Genomic DNA, 18,796 nt, shown 5'->3' with positions numbered 1-18,796 from the left:
TTGTGGATAAGGGATCTTTCCATAATTTGGATCTTCATATCTTAAAGGGATTCTGTCATGATTTTTATGGTTTGGGCAGCCATCTCAGGTAATTTTGCCTGGTCATGTGCTTTCAGAAAGAGCCAGTGCTGCACTATGGAACTTGTTTCTGACAGGCTAATATTTCTCCTACTCAATGTAACTGAAGGTGTCACAGTAGGACCTACATTTTTACTATTGAGTGCTGTTATTAGACCTACTAGGGAGCGGTTATCTTGTCTTAGGGAGCTGCTATCTGGCTACCTTCCCATTGTTCTGTTAGGCTGCTGGGGGGGGAGGGAATAGGGGGTGATAATCAAATTTGCAGTACAGGAGTAGAGAGTGACTGAAGTTTATCAGAGCACGTCACATAACTGGGGGCTCCTGGGAAACTGACAATATGTCTAGCCCCATGTCAGATTTCAAAATTAAAATTTTAAAAAATCAGTTTGCTCTTTTGAAAAATGGAGCAACACTATTAACTCATGCGTTTCGAAAAAAAAAAAACATGTTTTCCCATGACAGTATCCAAGTAAGTCTACCATAAAATCATGTAAACATAAAATAAACCCAATAGGCTGGATTTGCTACCAATGAGGGATGATTAATTATATCTTCGTTTGGATCAAGTAAAAGGTAAAATTTAGATTTGGATAAAATGGAGTCAATGGGAGACGGCCTTTCTGTAATTCAGAGCTGTCTGTATAACGGACCCCATACCTGTATTCCCAATACTTCCTATCCCAAGCATGTCTGCCTGGCCACAAAACTTTCACATACTTTGCTTTTATCACATTGCTGGTTGCCCTCCCAACATGTGCATGTGTCATGTCTATTACCATTCTTCCATATGATTGGGTACAACTAGCTACTATGTCCTTGTGTATTTTATTCAACTTGATGTATCCTTTTTTTTTAATCACAATAAGTATTTTATTGTCTTTTTTAGGTATATAGACTCATTTTCATCAAGAAATACATGTGTATCCATCTATATATGTATCTTTATTTTAACTTGTACTTTTAATCTACAATCAATTGCCCAAGAAATTGTTTATCACAATCTCTTTTTCTCACATTACAGCATACCTTTTCCCCTCAAATGCTCACCTCTTTCTTCATGTCCTTAGCTTTCGACTTTAATTTGCCAGTTCTGCTGCAGTTTACTGAACTGGTCACACTCAGTCGGCTCATAGACACAGAAGCCAAGGTAACATTAGGAGATAGGCAAGAAGGCATGAGTTCTTTTCCCTTCTTCTTCTAAGAAAACCAAATTTTGTCAAAATCTTTGTTACTAAAATCAAATAAAAACAGTGGCTAGAAAAGGTAAACATGAAAACCAACCAGTTTAGAATATGTCTGATATATTTACAATGCCATAATTGTGCAAAGGGTGTGCTACTAGTCATATTATCTTTAACCTTATTTAATGTTAGAAATGTTCAGAGATTTTGTCACAAATCAGTTCTCTGTCTGGAAGTTCCCAGTATGACACCTAAGATTCTTAAGGATAAGAGATTTTCCCAAGTCTTCAAAGATTTTACATAGGTTATGTAGCCACAAACTATAAGAAGATATTGAATGAAAGGTACAGCAAGATGCCCAAACTGGTGACCAGACAAAGCAGACATTTTATAACTGCTTAACATGTCTCAAAGGGGTTTATAGCAAAATATGCATACAAAAACAATGGTATTTGAGGCATAGTAACTGAAATATCAAACACAACCCAGGATATACTCTGTTTCAGTCCAAAACTCATTTTTGTTGGTCCTATTAAAAATGGATATCACACAATATGCTTTTAATTTGAAAAAATCCATATGTTTCAATTATTTGCTTTCTAAACAGTGTAATTATTTTAGAGCTCCTTATATGCCATTGGACAGACTATTAAAGGTATTCTCAGTGGACAGATAATTTGTTTTATCAGCCCTTCCTGAGCTCTACAGGACCAGGAAGTGACAGGAAGTGCTATAACTGGTATAAACTTTTGTTTACTGCCAGAAATAACAAAACAAAAATAGATCTCTCTTAATTAAAACAATAGGCAAAAAGTATGTTTGGCACAAGCCCTATTCAGTCAGGCTGGTTACAGTATGAGCTACGACATACATGACGATTGGCTGTTCTGAATATTAATGGAACTATTGCAGGATGACTATTATGGCATTATTTTCTTATAAACGTAACCATGATATGTGAAAAGTGGAACCCCCAACTAATTGTTTTGGGAGTGGACGGTTTTTGATTCAGTAAGGCAGATGCTGTTTTGTGCCCCAATGCATATTAGAAATTTGTACGAACTCACCAGAGAAAGTATTGAACAACAAAGTGTAGGGGCCAATTGCATTTGACTTGCCATTTACAAGTCTACCAATTATCTGTAGGCTATTTTTGCATCAGCACCTTGGTTTATTCTGTGTGAATATACTGTAGTAAATCTGTGTGTGTTTAAAGTACAAGGAAAGTCTTATAAAAAAATTTAAATCCTTGGAAAGGCATACCTACAGTGTGTACGTCAGTGCTATATAATCTCCAATATGTGCATCCATCTGTTAAAAAGCCAGAGTTAATAAAAAAAAAAAAATGACTGATTTACAGAAAAAAATAAGACCAGAAGCATGCACAGATATCCAATTTGTGAATGCGCATTTTACATTTGAGCAGGAGAGCTTACATACGGCGACCTCCTCGATGCCAGCTTTTTACTTGGTGTGCACCAATAGTCAAAAGTCAAAGTAAATAGCAAAAGAGTAACACGGTTCCTATGATGCGCAGAGAAATTAGTAAGTTATACACAGGCAAGCCCTTCTTACTCATTCCTGCTCTGTGCTGATCGGTGTGCATGTCTCTACTATTCGTGCCTCCTAGTCCTTCCCTGGCTTGTCTTTGGCACATCATAGAGCATATCCCATATTGTAAGCAGCTCATTATACAGAAGCCATGTTATTCACTTATGGAGTGCATATATGGTGGCTGCAACAAAGCAGTCACAGTTCTACACATAAGGCACCACAGAAGAAATAATGGGTATTTCACTTAAATTTAGCGATCGCCTACAACAAGGGTAGCTTAATTCAATAATACAGACTTAGGCTAAAGGGTTTCCTTGTTATTGTAACCTTGCATATTAATTAGTAAGTCAACTATTAGGAATGTTAACTGCTGGCTAAATGGTCAATTTTTGTCCACATAAATATCGGAATCTTGAACAGATTCAATTCACTCACAGGTATTTCACAGGTATTTCCAAATAAAGCTTTTTCTATCATCCATACAGATATAGTCTTTCCAAGAACTAACCTTGAAGTGGTCTTTGCACTGTTTTGCTTTTTTGGGGCTAATCGTAGCCATTTTGCCGCAGCGATTGGATTTAGACATTGAGTTGACATCATTTGTAGGAAGTGGCAATAAAGATGTGGGATTAACTGTGTCATTCAGGAAGATTCGCTCACTCCTGCGCCTGCCCCACAGGTCATCATCACTCACTTCTTGCCCAAATTCCTCACTTAAATTTCCTAGGGTTTTGAAATTCTTTATTTTTCTTGGCCTTTCGATGATACTCCCCTTTTCTAAGCTTTTCACACTTGTTTCATCCTCAGTGAGAACCGGCAAAGCACTCTCTGTTTCCAAAGAACTTGTAAGGATAGTGCTGGGTGAGGGATTTCGAACAATCTTCAGTTCCCTTTCAGAGTCAGAATACTGAAATTCAGAGTCTACAAAGAAAAAGAAAAAATAAACACATACTGTTCCAGTTTGAATAAAAACCTGCTAAAGAGAAAGGATATCTAAAATTAATGAATGTAGGGGATAATTGAATAATGTTAGGTTCTGTACAAAGTAAGTTTAATAAACTGGATATTGTACTATTATTCAGTAGGTCACGGTTCAGAACAAGGTGCCTCCTGCAACAGCAGGAAAGCCCTAGCCTGAGCAATTTCCTTGTACCATAAGGAGGTGATTGTAACAAGCAGTTAGAGGAGATCTGCACCAGAGCAAGTGAGCCCCAGTAAATAAAAATGGAGACCAAACCAAGTAGGTATAGGGCAGCTTCTGAAGTTTTCAAAAGGGAAGTAGTTTTACGGAAGGCCATTTCTAAAGACTTCCCAAAAATCACACCACACTAGAGACATTTAAAATGTCTGCACCAAAAGAGAACCTAGCAAAGCCTAATTTGAACAAAATTAACTTTTAGGTTTCCATTTCTGAGGTGGAAAATTTGAAAAATCAGCAATACATGTAAGCAACTGAGCTCCGTCAACTGCATTTTAATAAAATGCAATCAGAGCAACCCTTCTAGCTAAATTTTCTAGAACAATGCAAGATTTTACAAAAGACTGGGACAACACAATTAAAAGAAAACTAAAGGTTTAAATAGGGGTAGGGTAGAAATGCTACACATTATGTTTTAGGTTTCTGTACCAGCCAAGGCAACCACAGTCCTTTGGCATTGAGGATTTGTGTCAGTTTCATGAGCTTAGGTACCCTGTAATGGTTAATTTAGTTTGTCATTACACTGCAGGTCTGACACCAGCACAAATAATCAGCCCAGTAGCATCAGCTTCTATGACATGCAAACCTAATATCCTGCAAAATTATTTGAGATGATCTTTAGCTGCCCTGGGCACACTGAGCATGTGCAGTGTCACTTTGATATACAATATGGCCTTTCTAGCCTTATTTGTTTTCTAATGATTCTCCGTTAACTCTGTTGATGTCATTATCTATGAATCTATAATCTATCATCTATGTCTGCACATACAAACACATATGTATTAGCCATCTAATTGTCATCATCCTTTACAGATGTTAAGAGGTTATACAGCAAATTTATAATCTATACACTCACACTACAAATTTCCAGTAGCTCCCTGTATGGTTTTGGTATGTAGGAGAAAATTGGAGTACCTGGAGGAATGTTGGCAAATATCAGGCAATAACCTAATATCTGTCACAGTCCTTTTCTCAAGTATTAACTGACAATATTTTTTTATATACTCTATGCACTACTATAAAATACAATTCATATATTCTCTCACTAGATGGAGTTGTAGACTGAAATACATTTGTAATTGGTAAAATCAATTCAATGAAGCAATCTATTGTACTTTTATTGCATAGCTGTAGTTATACATTATGCAAATCAAATGTAGGGGCCTGCTAGCAATAAATTGTTGTTTGAGACAGTATTGCAATTGTGGATAGAGGTATAAGTTTTTTCCTCAAAATAAAATTTACTAATATTTTTTTATGCTGACTCAACTGTCTTATGGTTTTAAAACCAATTATAACCATCATGAACAAATGAATGACCCCTGTGGTACTCTTGCATGTGAAAAGATGTCATTTTTAACAGGGTACGCTATAGGACGAGACACAGTTAACTCCCCATATTGTACCTGATTACACATTAGAGATATTATGACTAAAGTATAACTTCAGTATCTGCTGATCATACATTTTTGGAATAGCCATTAAGCCTGTGCCATCTCCCTACCGGTGAAAATAGACAGTATTGTTAAAACCCATTAAAATAAGTGACAAAATGGCCTACAGAATGAAGCTAACAAAACAGCTATACAACATCATCACTTAGATTAAGGTTGATCAGACTGTGGGGATGACCAAACCTTTTCACTCAATCCAGTTTCGATACAAAATGAGTGGTTTTGCCAGTAGCAAAATAGTTGCTCGTTTGTTCTAGAATTTTGACATGCTGTGTTTTACTGAGAAAAAATGCCATCCTTCTCTGCAAGCTCAGGTTGGGAGGATTTTGATGCATTGCATGCATACACAGTTGTGATGTGCAGATCACATTTTTTGACCTGCTCTGACCCTAAACTGCCCTTACACAAACGGAGGCCAACCTTGCCTGCTGCACTGATCTATATAACTGCACCCAACACACACTTTCTGTTGGTACTATAAGAACAGGGGAGCTCCACCAATGAGGCCTCAGGCGGCAGCGCCCCCCCTGGTTGCCAGGGGCAGCACAAATGCCGCTTCTGGTAACTAAGAGCCGACCTTCCGGTTTACAACCCAGAAATTTGGCTCTTCTAGTGCAGAGAGCGCAATTGAGATATCTGCACTAGCGACGTGCCCCGACCCCCTCTGGCGCTGAAAAGGTGAGCACCGTGAGGAGGGGTGGAGGCAACAAAGGAAGACTGCCTCAGGCGGCGAAAAGGCAAGGATCGCCGCTGTGTAAGAAACAGGGTAAGCAAATATATAAAAGTAATTGCCACAACTAGCTTGTGTCATTAGTAGTGGGGCTGGGACAGGGTGAAGAGGTCGGGGAGGGGCTGGTGGCAAATAGGACCTGCCAGCTCACTCCAGGTGCAACTAGTTATATATATATATATATATATATATATATATATACTATAGCAAACAAAGGAAAGTTGTGCTCACCACTATTTTTTTAAAACCATTAGGCGGGGGTGCAATGAGGCTGTGACCACAAAATACATATAGTCAAACACAAGAGTCCTCTGCACTCAACCCATTATCAATATATTTAAGACAGCGACATTTTGTGCATACTGCTACTGAAAAATGCCTTACCCTTTAAACAAAACAGGGATTGTTTGTCCATATATTGCAATATATTTAAGCTGGCCAACTACGTCAAAGTCATCCCATATCTGGCCAGTCCTACGCTTAATTTTCATTAAGAATTCATTAAGAATTCTATTGCTTCATTATACATTTTACAAAAGGACTAGGTTTTACCTGCAACTTACTAGCTGCTTTCAAAGTAAACCTCCATACTTGGCTGCCCTTTTATTAGACACCAGTGGGATCACCTGACTATAGCTGGGAAGGGTGGGAGCTACAACATGGAGCTGGTCACTGCTCCTGTATAAACTATAACAATGAATCAGATGAAAATTAAGCGTAGGACTGGCCAGATATGGGATGACTTTGACGTAGTTGGCCAGCTTAAATATATTGCAATATATGGACAAACAATCCCTGTTTTGTTTAAAGGGTAAGGCATTTTTTAGTAGCAGTATGCACAAAATGTCGCTGTCTTAAATATATTGATAATGGGTTGAGTGCAGAGGACTCTTGTATTTGACTATATGTATTTTGTGGTCACAGCCTCATTGCACCCCCGCCTAATGGTTTTAAAAAATAGTGGTGAGCACAACTTTCCCTTGTTTGTTATAGTTTATACAGGAGCAGTGACCAGCTCCATGTTGTAGCTCCCACCCTTCCCAGCTATAGTCAGGTGATCCCACTGGTGTCTAATAAAAGGGCAGCCAAGTATGGAGGTTTACTTTGAAAGCAGCAAGTTAAGTTGCAGGTAAAACCAAGTCCCTTTGTAAAATGTATAATGAAGCAACAGAATTCTTAATGAATCAGATAAAATTGAGCATAGGACTGGCCAGATATGGGATGACTTTGACGTAGTTGGCCAGCTTAAATATATTGCAATATATGGACAAACAATCCCTGTTTTGTTTAAAGGGTAAGGCATTTTTTAGTAGCAGTATGCACAAAATGTCGCTGTCTTAAATATATTGATAATGGGTTGAGTGCAGAGGACTCTAGTATTTGACTATATAGATATAGATATAGATATAGATATAGATATAGATATAGATAGATATAGATAGATATAGATATATATAGATATATATATAGATATATATATATATATATATATATATATATATAATACACAAAAGCCATGAATATCCTGTAAATTATATCCTTATAAACGGTGAGTTCTGATGTCATCAGTTATAAACGGTGAGTAGTGATGTCATTTCTGTCACATGACTCACTGAAACTTGTGTATTATAATAAATAAAGTACCCCCAGTTGTAAAATATGAGGATATTAGAAGTTACCTCGGAGTTCCATGACCTGTATAAAAACACTCGGCCTTCGGCCTCGTGTTTTTATATGGTCATGAAACTCCTCGGTAACTTATAATATCCTTATATTTTACAAAAGGGGGTACTTTATTCACTATATATATAGATATATAGATATATAGATATATAGATATATAGATATATAGATATATATATATATATAGATATATATATATATATATAGATATATATATATAGATATATATATATAGATATATATATATATATAGATAGATATATATATATATAGATATATATATAGATATAGATAGATATATATATAGATATAGATAGATATATATATAGATATAGATAGATATATATATAGATATAGATAGATATATATATAGATATAGATAGATATATATATAGATATAGATAGATATATATATAGATATAGATAGATATATATATAGATATAGATAGATATAGATAGATAGATAGATAGATATAGATAGATAGATAGATAGATAGATAGATAGATATATATATATATATATATATATATATATATATATATATATATATATATATATATATATATATATATATATATATATATATATAGTGAATAAAGTACCCCCTCTTGTAAAATATAAGGATATTATAAGTTACCGAGGAGTTTCATGACCATATAAAAACACGAGGCCGAAGGCCGAGTGTTTTTATACAGGTCATGGAACTCCGAGGTAACTTATAATATCTTCATATTTTACAACTGGGGGTACTTTATTAATTATAATACACAAATTTTAGTGAGTCATGTGACATCATGTGACATCACTACTCACCGTTTATAACTGATGACATCACTACTCACCGTTTATAAGGATATAATTTACAAGATATTCACAGCTTTCGTGTATTATATATATATATATATATATATATATATATATATATATATATATATATATATATATATAGAGAGAGAGAGAGAGAGAGAGAGAGAGAGAGAGAGAGAGAGAGAGAGAGAGAGAGAGAGAGAGAGAGAGAGAGAGAGAGATATATATATATATATATATATATATATATATATATAGATATATATATAGATATAGATATAGATATATATATATTTCAACTCAAAGAACCGTACCATCCAGGACTTCAAATGTTCAAAAAAGTAAAAGTTTTATTATCAACGTTTCGGCAGCACAGAGACCACAGGTAACCTAAAGGAGTTGTAGAGTTCCATGGCAGAGACTGGAATTTCCAGGGTTGGACTGGGCCGATAGGACACCAGGAAAAACCTGGTGGGCTCCCATTCTTGTGGGCCCAGATCCGTATCCTGTGGTTCCTCTTCCTGCAGTGAACAATTTTGAAGAACGTCCTGAAGAACACAGTGCGTGCGCGCACTTCAACACACAATTCCTCAATGGCGGTCCAACCCTGGACCACAATAAGTCGTACACTCCATAGAGCTGGGCTTTATGGAAGATTGGCCAGAAAAAAAGCCATTACTTAAAGTTAAAAATAAGCAGGCACATTTTGAGTTTGCCAAAAGGCATGTGGGCTACTCCCCAAATGTATGGAGGAAGGTGCTCTGGTCAGATAAGACTAAAATTTTACTTTTTGGCCATCAAGGAAAATGCTATGTCTCATCCCATCATGCCAAGAACACCATGGCCACAGTGAAACATGGTGGTGGCAGCATCATGCTGTGGTGATGTTTTTCAGCAGCAGGGACTGGGAAACTGGTCCGAGTCCGAGATTGGACTAGGGGAAGGAGGCAGAGAAGGTACGTGTCTGGTGCCCCCCAGGCTTTGTGCCCTAGGCACGTGCCTACCCTGCCTACCCCTAATTCCGGCCATGAGTAGAGGCACAAGAGGATACCATACATTTTTGCAAAGAACACATGCTGAAGAAAAAATCAACAAATGGGTAAGTAGGTCATTTTAATCCAAAGTACCCAACTGCAATGTTTTCCTAATGGTTTTTTTTTTTTTTTAAATAAAAAATGTCTGACATTTTTTAAGAATCACAAAAGCAATTTACAGGATTTTATCTTCCATGTGTCATTAGGCAACAAGATCAAACATCCATAATATGAATGCCAGGGGTCCACTGAACAGTTGCCCAATGTACATAGGTTTACCTACATATAAGGCATGTAGATGTTTTAAAATATATCACATATAATGATTTCAGCTACTGCAAAATCAACACATTTACTCACTTGTAAAGCACACATTTCACAGAATCCAAAATTGGTAAATGTATCTTTTACTCAAAACTACCAGAACGCAAAGCTTACCTAAAATTAGAAGTTTTTAAACAAATTATATTCACTGGGTGGGGTCTGACTTTGTTTGTTCCAACTTACCTATCAGGCACTGTCTTTCCTCTTTCTTCTTTGCCTTTTGTCTGGCTTCCAGTTGGATAATGGATATCGGCGAGGAGGTGACAGGATTGGGAAGCACGCTGGCTGCAAACCGAGCAAGAAGACCCAAGCCACTTTCATCCATGGGTGGGGAAGACAAGTGATCTATGCCATAATGAGCACAGTCTTCCTCCTCTGAGGTAAAGTCTAACGAACAAACAAAGCTCTAATTACACATATAGGGATACAAACAAACAAGAAATTAAAATGAAATAAATAAAACCACAGAACACCACACACACATGTTGGACTTTGCGTTTAGTATGTAAAAATTTGAGGGGGTGGTGAAGAACTGAACAGCTAAAAGACCATTAATATATTATAGGTGTACATTATTGAAATAGCAGGTAATTCTATCAATAGGTACAGTTGAGTAATTAACCAAAGGGAAACTGACCTGGGTCAGGAAAGTGTCAGTGTTAGTCAAAATGGAAAGACATCCCCTTAATTAATTCTGTTATATTGTTAATTAAATACACTGATTAATTTCCAATATGTTAGGAATAACTACAGATTTTAACTACTAATTTAAACAAAGTATGACATAGAAATCAAGGATTAACTTTCCAAAAAGTGCTTAATTATTTCAACCCTAAAGTTTATAAAGTGCTAGTGCAAGAAGTGAATCTGATAATATAGATTACTTTTATAGAATTAAAATGACTGAGTGCTCAAAAATTGATTTTGTATTTTCAGACTGTCTTATTCCTGACAAAGTGATTTAGTGCATAGAACAATTGATAAATGAAACCTGGAATTGCCCGATAAAAAGAATTAATAATTGTTTTGAAAGAAATTAAATTATGGAAATTATGGAAAGTTAATCCTTGATTTTTATGTCATACTTTGTTTAAATTAGTAGTTAAAATCTGTTGTTATTCCTAACGTATTGGAAATTAATCAGTGTATTTAATTAACAATATAACAGAATTAATTAAGGGGATATCTTTACATTTTGACTAATAGGTGTATATTAGTTACAAGGCAGTGTTTCAAATAAAAGACTGGATCCAGTTCACTGAGAAAAACTGAGAACTGAGAAAAACTAAAATATGTTTCCAGAATAGCCCTTAGCATGGGTTTTCTCTAAAGATGCAGGTTAGATTAAGCTAAATGATTACTTCAGCATACTTGCAACATCTTAGTATACAGAAATCTGTATTTTGATTTTCTGTATATCTGCAAATGTACTGAATGTGTACAGCTTACTTATCAGTTATCTAAAAATGGCTCCTTTCATCCACACATTGCAATGTATTTGTGTCTGTTTGTCACCTTGTGAATATCATTGTGCACCTATAAATAAACATGTTTTTGATGGAATATTTCCAATATTATATTTATTTGCATTGGCATGAACAATATTAAAAAGCTTACCGAGAGAAAGAGAAGGGGAAACTTTGAAGGAGATATTGGTCACACACTCTCTTAAATTACTGAGCAGAAAATGTTAGGTAAGCAGTGAAAATGTTACAGGTTAAACAATGAAATATTTCAAATAAGATTATTTAATCTGCAAAGACTCATGTGTAACGGCAACAGAATGGATTTTGAAGCAATCTAGGAAAAGTACAGAACACAGACAGACAATGAACACAATACAGTCTAGTGTAGACTGTAAAACATGTTCTGTCACAATGCCAGGCAGGCTTAGAGCATAGCAGGCTAGTTGAAGGCAGACCATAGACAGCTAATGGGTCTTCTCTCGTTTTCCTCTCCTCCTGGAGACAAATATGAAAAATTAGGTCTTGATCTCAGGTGTGTGTGTGTTTGTGTTCCACATACCAGAATTAAACTGTACAAACATTGCCCCAAAAAACATTTTAAAGAGGCAACCTAACACACAAGAGCTTTTAATGACAAGACCTGACTCCTTCTAACAGTCACATTTTCTATACATATGAACACTGGAAGGAGATTTAATAGAAAAATATATTTCTAAAAATATGAAAATAAAAAGTGACTATTTTGGACTCGAGCAGGTTCTTTTAATCTGCCTGTTGATTTTTTTTAGAAAAGAGATATGTCATTTTCACTTATATTATGTCTGCCACCATAGCACTGCTGTAATTAATCACTGGAAGCACTAATGTAAAGCACAGCATTCTAGGTTCAAAAATGTAGTCCGCTAACGAATAGTGGATCAAAAAAAGGGTGTATTTTTACGGACAAAACAGCCTATGGTAGGACAGACTTCTCAATCTAAGAATGCAAGAGTAATTTCACCCAATTGAATGAACATAAGCATTAGTAGTTTTTACCAATAAAAAGGCAGAAGAAAAATTTTTTTTAACATGAAAATGATTTTGCCTACCTACATTAAAGAGTTCATGATTCTGTTGACTTGGAACCTGACCCCACGCTGTGCGGTGTCTGCCCTACTCCAGCCAATCACTTTGCTTCTTTAGTGCAGCGTGAGAGCAAATGCAAGAAACCGATACAGACATTCAAAGCATCATGGGTAAGGGTCAGGGGTGAAGGGATGCTCAAGCAGCTGAAAGGAGAAAGCAAGCATTCTAGAAAAGTTTTGTTAATAAGTGCATTTGGTATTTTGGCCTGGCTTTTAGTATCAGAGTAAGTCTTTGCAATCCCTATTACTCAAATATCCCTTGGATGTGTCACAATTAGAAGATTCAAAAATTAAGTTTTACCGATTGCCTTGAACCACTTCAAAGATTCTTAATATAATTATAAAGCACTGGTATTTTAACGTGTTCAAATTAGAAGCCTTAAAAACTAGTATACTTCTTTACAACAAAAAGAAACATACAAATAACCTTTAGCTCAGACCAACCATTGGTATTTAGGCCTGGATATTATTACATGCATTGATTGCTATCCTTGTTCAAAGCAGGCATTCCCACTTCATGGGGCACATTTACTTAGCGTCGAATATCGAGGGTTAATTAACCCTCGATATTCAACTGTCGAACGATCAAAGGAAAAATGGAACGATTCAAAGGATTTTAATCCATCGATCGAACGATTTTCCTTTGACCATAAATTTGTTAGAAAGCCTATGGGGACCTTCCCCATAGACTAACATTGAGGTTCGGTAGGTTTTACTTGGCGAAGTAGGGGGTCGAAGTTTTTTTTAAAGAGACAGTACTCCGACTATCGAATGGTCAAATAGTCGAACGATTTTTAGTTTGAATCATTCGATTTGAAGTCGAAGGTCGAAGTAGCCAATTCGATGGTCGAAGTAGCCAAAAAAAATCATTCGAAATTCGACGTTTTTTTAATTCTATTCCATTAACTCGAGCTAAGTAAATGTACCCCCATGTTTTCAACTATCAAAGACAAAAAACACTATAGTGCTCTTACTTATGCCAATTTCAAGTTATAGGGAGGGTTCTAAAACGTTTTTTTTTTTTATCCGTGAGCAACATTCAGATGTAAATAGAATTGGGAAGCAACAAAGCATGAAAATTGTTCCTGGGGTTGCAAAATAGAGGATGTGATTGGCGATTTGGTATCCCCTATGTGGACTTTCACCTACAAAAGGCTCTATTTGGCAGTACACTTAAAGCAACCAAAACTTGCCTCCAAGCCTGGAATTAAGAAATAAGCACCTGCTTTGAGGCTACTGGGAGCTACATACCAGGGGTTTGTGAGCAACATGTTGCTTACAACTCACTGGTTGGGGATCATAAATATTAATGATCTAATTAATCTCAATAAAGAGCCATAAGTCAAGAAAGGGAGCTATCAAATATCCATCAATTGCTTTTTTGTTTGGGCGTAAACCCTGTGTCCACAGAGAGAGATAAATACACTTTAGTTAGCTACATACCAACAGATCAGTCACATTTAGCTAATAATACTGTTGGTAGTCAAATACTCCAGCACACCCCTAAATTTGTGACTACTAGACAAGCAGACCAGATCAGAGCTGCTGTGTGTGTATATATATATATTATATATATATATATTATATATATATATATATATATATATATATATATATATATATATATACACACACACACACACACACAATTATAATCATCAGTGTTAATTGTCACGACTCATCAATTATAAGAAATAATGTACCTTCTGTTTTAAATTAACAGAAGGAATATCGAGGAATATCATGACCCATATAAAAGCACAGTCTGCTTTCTAATATTTGTATATTATAGAACAGGGGGTACATCATTTCATATATTTTTTGAGACTAGGGGGACAAAAAAAAAACAATTAGTTAGGATCAGATTTATCAAAATGTGAGTTAGAGCTTAATAAATAAAATCTCCCCACGTTCTATTCATTCCTTAACAGCATGTTAAATTGTATTACCCCCCCCCTTAAATATCTGTATTTGGCCTGCATGAGCTTTCCTTTGCCCAATTCAGATAACCCAAACAATGTATAGGTTTTCATTACTGAATTTAGGATGGATCGGTCAAAAGTTATCCAATTGCATAAAAATAATAAAATAATAATAAAAATAATAATAAATGTTTGCAAACTGAAAGCAATTTTTAATGCGGTTGTTCACCTTTAAATGAACTTGTATATAAATGTATAAATATTCTGAAAAAGATTTTTTTGGTCTTTATTTTCTATGTGTTGAGTTTTTTTAAATTATTTAGCATTTTGTGCAGCAACTCTCCAGTTTGGCATTTCAGCAGCTAATTGCTAGGGTCCAATTTAACATAGCAACCAGGCAGTGGTTTAAAAAAAGACAGGAATATGAATAGGAGAGGGCCTAAATAGTACAATACGTAATAAAAAGTTACAGTAAGAATAAAATTGTAGCAATAGTTTTTTGGCAGCTGGGGCCAGTGACCCCTATATGAAAGCTGGAAAGAAAAGGAAGGCAAAAGCGATAAAAAAAAAAAATTAAGACCCAAGTTTCTGCTGTGTATCCTGTGCCTTTTCTCCTTTTTCAGCCTTGAATGGCAGCCCCCATGGCTACACAGCAGCTTGTTTATATAAACTATAGTTGTGTTTCTGAAGAAATCACACCAGCTGTACAAGTGCAGGGCAATATTACATTATATTTTCAATACTTTCCTTTTTTCGTATTACTGTTGCTTTAACCAAATGTAATAGACTCTACATTTAGTGTCAAAAGACTAAAGATACACAAGACAGGGTTTGAGAAAAGGAAAATGTGGTTTGGAAGATATCCTGTAACTTTAGACAAATCAGCTAGACATGGATCAAGGAAATGTATTTTCATTGGCAAAAAGTCTCTGCAAGGACATACAATTATGCAAGATTAGCATTTTTGAGTTTTTAACTCCATGTGAAACTGCATAAGAGACAGCTAGCCTGCTGCAAGTTTACTTTTTATGAGACAAAGTATTCTTTATTTGTATCTCTTCCTGCTTTTGAACACCATTAAAAACAAAGTTTATAATTGGTATTAATAACCATTGGAAGGGAAGAAGCATTAGAAGTTGGATTCACACAGTGATCTCTTCTGTTATTATGCGGTTGTCTTATATTGCAACCCACTTTTACCACATGCACGAAGGTTCCAACCTGAACAGTTGGCTTTACAAATGAAAAATCTTTTTAAAAACCATACACCAAGGGGTTAAATCCTACAGCTCTTCCTTCCACTACAGCCTTCCCCTGCCACTTCTGTCCCATCTCTTCTTACTGCACTGTTCTATACCAATTTCTAACTATAGAATCTGCAAGTCTATATTCGAGAGTCCAAAATATTGACACCTTTGCTCTTTTTTCAAATAACTCACAAATTAATTCATCTATTGCAAAACAAGCCTAACATTGGCAAAAACAGGTTTCCACAATTCCTTGTTTCACCATTACATTTTTCAGATATAACAAAATATTGACAAAATGTATTGATACTTTAGACTTAATAATTGGTAGCACCAAGTCCTTCTATTAGCCATGGGTTTTCTACATCTCCTTAGAAAACTACTTCTCCCAGATTTGAAGGATACCTTTACCCAATTGCAGTTTTCAGATCTCTCTATTGATCACAAGTGTTCAATATTTTTCGATTTGGATTTATTTCTGGCCTTTTCAAAACAGGCCAGTATTTTTTATGTAAACATTTCTGAGTGGTTTTTAAGGTAGTCAATGCCTTCTGAAGACCCATAATCTTCAACAGAGATTGAGATTTCTGACACTGGGTTCAATATGGCACCCAAAATGCCTTTGTAATCCCTTAATTTCATGATGCCATGCATAGATTCAAGGCACCCTAGTTGTATGGAAAGCAAAGTGACCCAAAAACATCTGCCTCCATTTTTGATTGTTTTTACTTTTCATTATTTTTATTTCTTTCTGTGTAAAAAGTGCTGAATTTATCTTGTATTTTGACTTTTTTTTTTAAACTTTTGATTTAAGAAATTGAGTTTTCATCAGAAGAATCTTCCTATGTCTCATACCATGTTTAGGGCTCATACAGATAGGCGTTTTGGCCTATGTTCCCCTGAGGCCAGTTTTCCTGCGGTGCACTATAGAGCTTATAGCGATTTACTGACACAGGCACATCAGAGCACCAAACGCAGGCGGAACACAAGAAAAAAAGGCCGCAAGGGAATGCAGACTGAAACACCCATCTGTATGAGCCTTTACTATGGTATTTACTGCTTTAACATGTTCTTATATTGCAGGTACCTGCAACTCATCACAGACGAGTTTACTTCTAAATGAATGGAGAATTACCTGCTAGCAACTTAAGCATTTCCTGCAACTTCTAAATGGCACCACTACATTTAATTTTTAGGGTTCCTTCCTGTAAAACAAGATTTGTTAATTATTCAAGATTTTTTGGGTCATTCCACTATAAACAAGAGAAAAACATTTCGTATGCCATAGGAAATTTCTGGTAGAACTAATGCATTATTTGAAAAAAGTGCAAAGGTGCCAATATTTTTGACTGCGTCTGTAAAACTTAATAAGCCAACCTACATTAGCACTTTACATTCACGCCAGTTTGGTGCACAGTTATGACATCACTGAACTGACTTATGCCCTAGACACCAGGGAACTCTCCAGGAATTCCCCATTTTATATCAGTATGTTGTAAATATTTTGGCTTCAAATTCAACCAATAAAATTAGATGCCAATTCATTAGGTCATCCTGACGCTAGTCATTCTGCTTATAAGTTATCCTGTTTCTGTTGTTCCTCACCCTGCCTGTACACGGTTTCACCTGTATTGTTGCCTGAGCATTGGACTTCAACCATGTTAACCACCTGGGAGCTGATCCTTGGCTTTTTCCCTGCAGTAGCGTAACTACAGAGGAAGCAGGCATTGGGAAGGGGGGGGGCTGGGTCTACCTCCTATCTAGGGGAGGCTGTGGGTGCACCTGAATTTCCCCCAGGGGAAGTGGGGCCCATAGTTATGCAATGTTTTACTTTTCACTAGTGCCAAGTTTTGCAGAAATTAAATTTTAGGACTTTTCAGTAGTGTATGAATCCTAAGTTTCCACACAGAGTGTCTAGTCCTGTCCACCACTAATCCGCTTAAGCTGCTTTAGGCCTACTTTTTTGTTTAAACTCATACTCAATGTGAAACTGATTACCAGTGCCCTGGCTGCAACTGACAGGACACAGGAGCTACAAGAGCTTGAGAAGCCTGAAGCGAAAACAGATCCACTGTTAGATATTGAAATGGGCAAAGGTAGACAATTACATTCCTTTAAACAGGGGTGGGGGTGTTAATATATTATAGAATAGCCAATTCTAAGTAACTTTACAATTGGTCTTGCTTTCTTCTTTTTTATAGTTTTTTAATTATCTTCCTTCTTCTGACTCGTTCCAGCTTTAAGGTCACTGAACCATCTAAAAATCAAAATCTCTGTAAGGCTACAAATTTATTTTAACTGCTACTTTTAATTGCTCATCATTCTATTCAGGTTCTCTCCAATTAATATTACAGTCTCTTATTCAAATCAATGCATGGTTGCAAAGATAATTTGGGCCCTAGCAACCAGATTGCTGAAATGGCAAATTGGAGCCACTGAATAAAAAGCACATAATTGTCTCAGAATATCACTCTACATCATACTAAAAGTTAACTCAAAGGTGAATAAACTCTTTATGATTTTTAAAGCATTAATGTCAACGGAATTGTATATACAGGTATGGGATCCGTTATTCTGAAACTCATTATCCAGAAAGTTCCAAATTATGCAAAGGCCATCTCCCATAGACTCCATTTTATGAAATTTTTTTAAATTGATTTCCCATTTCTCTGCAATAATAAAACTGTACCTTGCACATGATCCAGACTAAGATATAATTAATGCTTATTGGAGGCAAAAAAAACAGCCTATTGGGTTTATGTAATGTTTAAATGATTTTCTAGTAGACTTAAGGTGGCCATACACGGATAGATCCGCTCGTTTGGCGATGTCGCCAAACGAGCGGATCTCCCTCCGATATGCCCACCTTGAGGTGGGCAATATCGGGCTGATCCGATCGTGGGCCCTAGGGCCCAACGATCGGATCCTAGCGTTCACCAAACGGGCGGTCGGATCGCGGGACCGCATCAACGAACAGATGCGGCCGCGAT

At 36.1% G+C, this 18,796-nt stretch overlaps 1 protein-coding gene across 4 annotated transcripts in view; it reads right to left on the bottom strand.

Moving 5' to 3' along the window:
- LOC108701499 (trinucleotide repeat-containing gene 18 protein) overlaps positions 1–18,796 on the bottom strand; it is a 109,445-nt gene that overhangs the window by 17,839 nt on the left and 72,810 nt on the right. For all 4 annotated transcript variants that reach the window (XM_041577483.1, XM_041577485.1, XM_041577486.1 and 1 more), the window contains exons 17-19: positions 10,231–10,434; positions 3,325–3,737; positions 1,129–1,278 (exon numbers count right to left, since the gene is read on the bottom strand). In XM_041577483.1, coding sequence (XP_041433417.1) covers positions 1,129–1,278; positions 3,325–3,737; positions 10,231–10,434 — 767 coding nt within the window. The remainder of the gene's footprint in view (positions 1–1,128; positions 1,279–3,324; positions 3,738–10,230; positions 10,435–18,796) is intronic.

Source organism: Xenopus laevis, chromosome 9_10L (genome assembly GCF_017654675.1).
Source record: "Xenopus laevis strain J_2021 chromosome 9_10L, Xenopus_laevis_v10.1, whole genome shotgun sequence".
Taxonomy (NCBI): domain Eukaryota; kingdom Metazoa; phylum Chordata; class Amphibia; order Anura; family Pipidae; genus Xenopus; species Xenopus laevis.
This window is presented reverse-complemented; position numbering and strand designations above follow the sequence as displayed.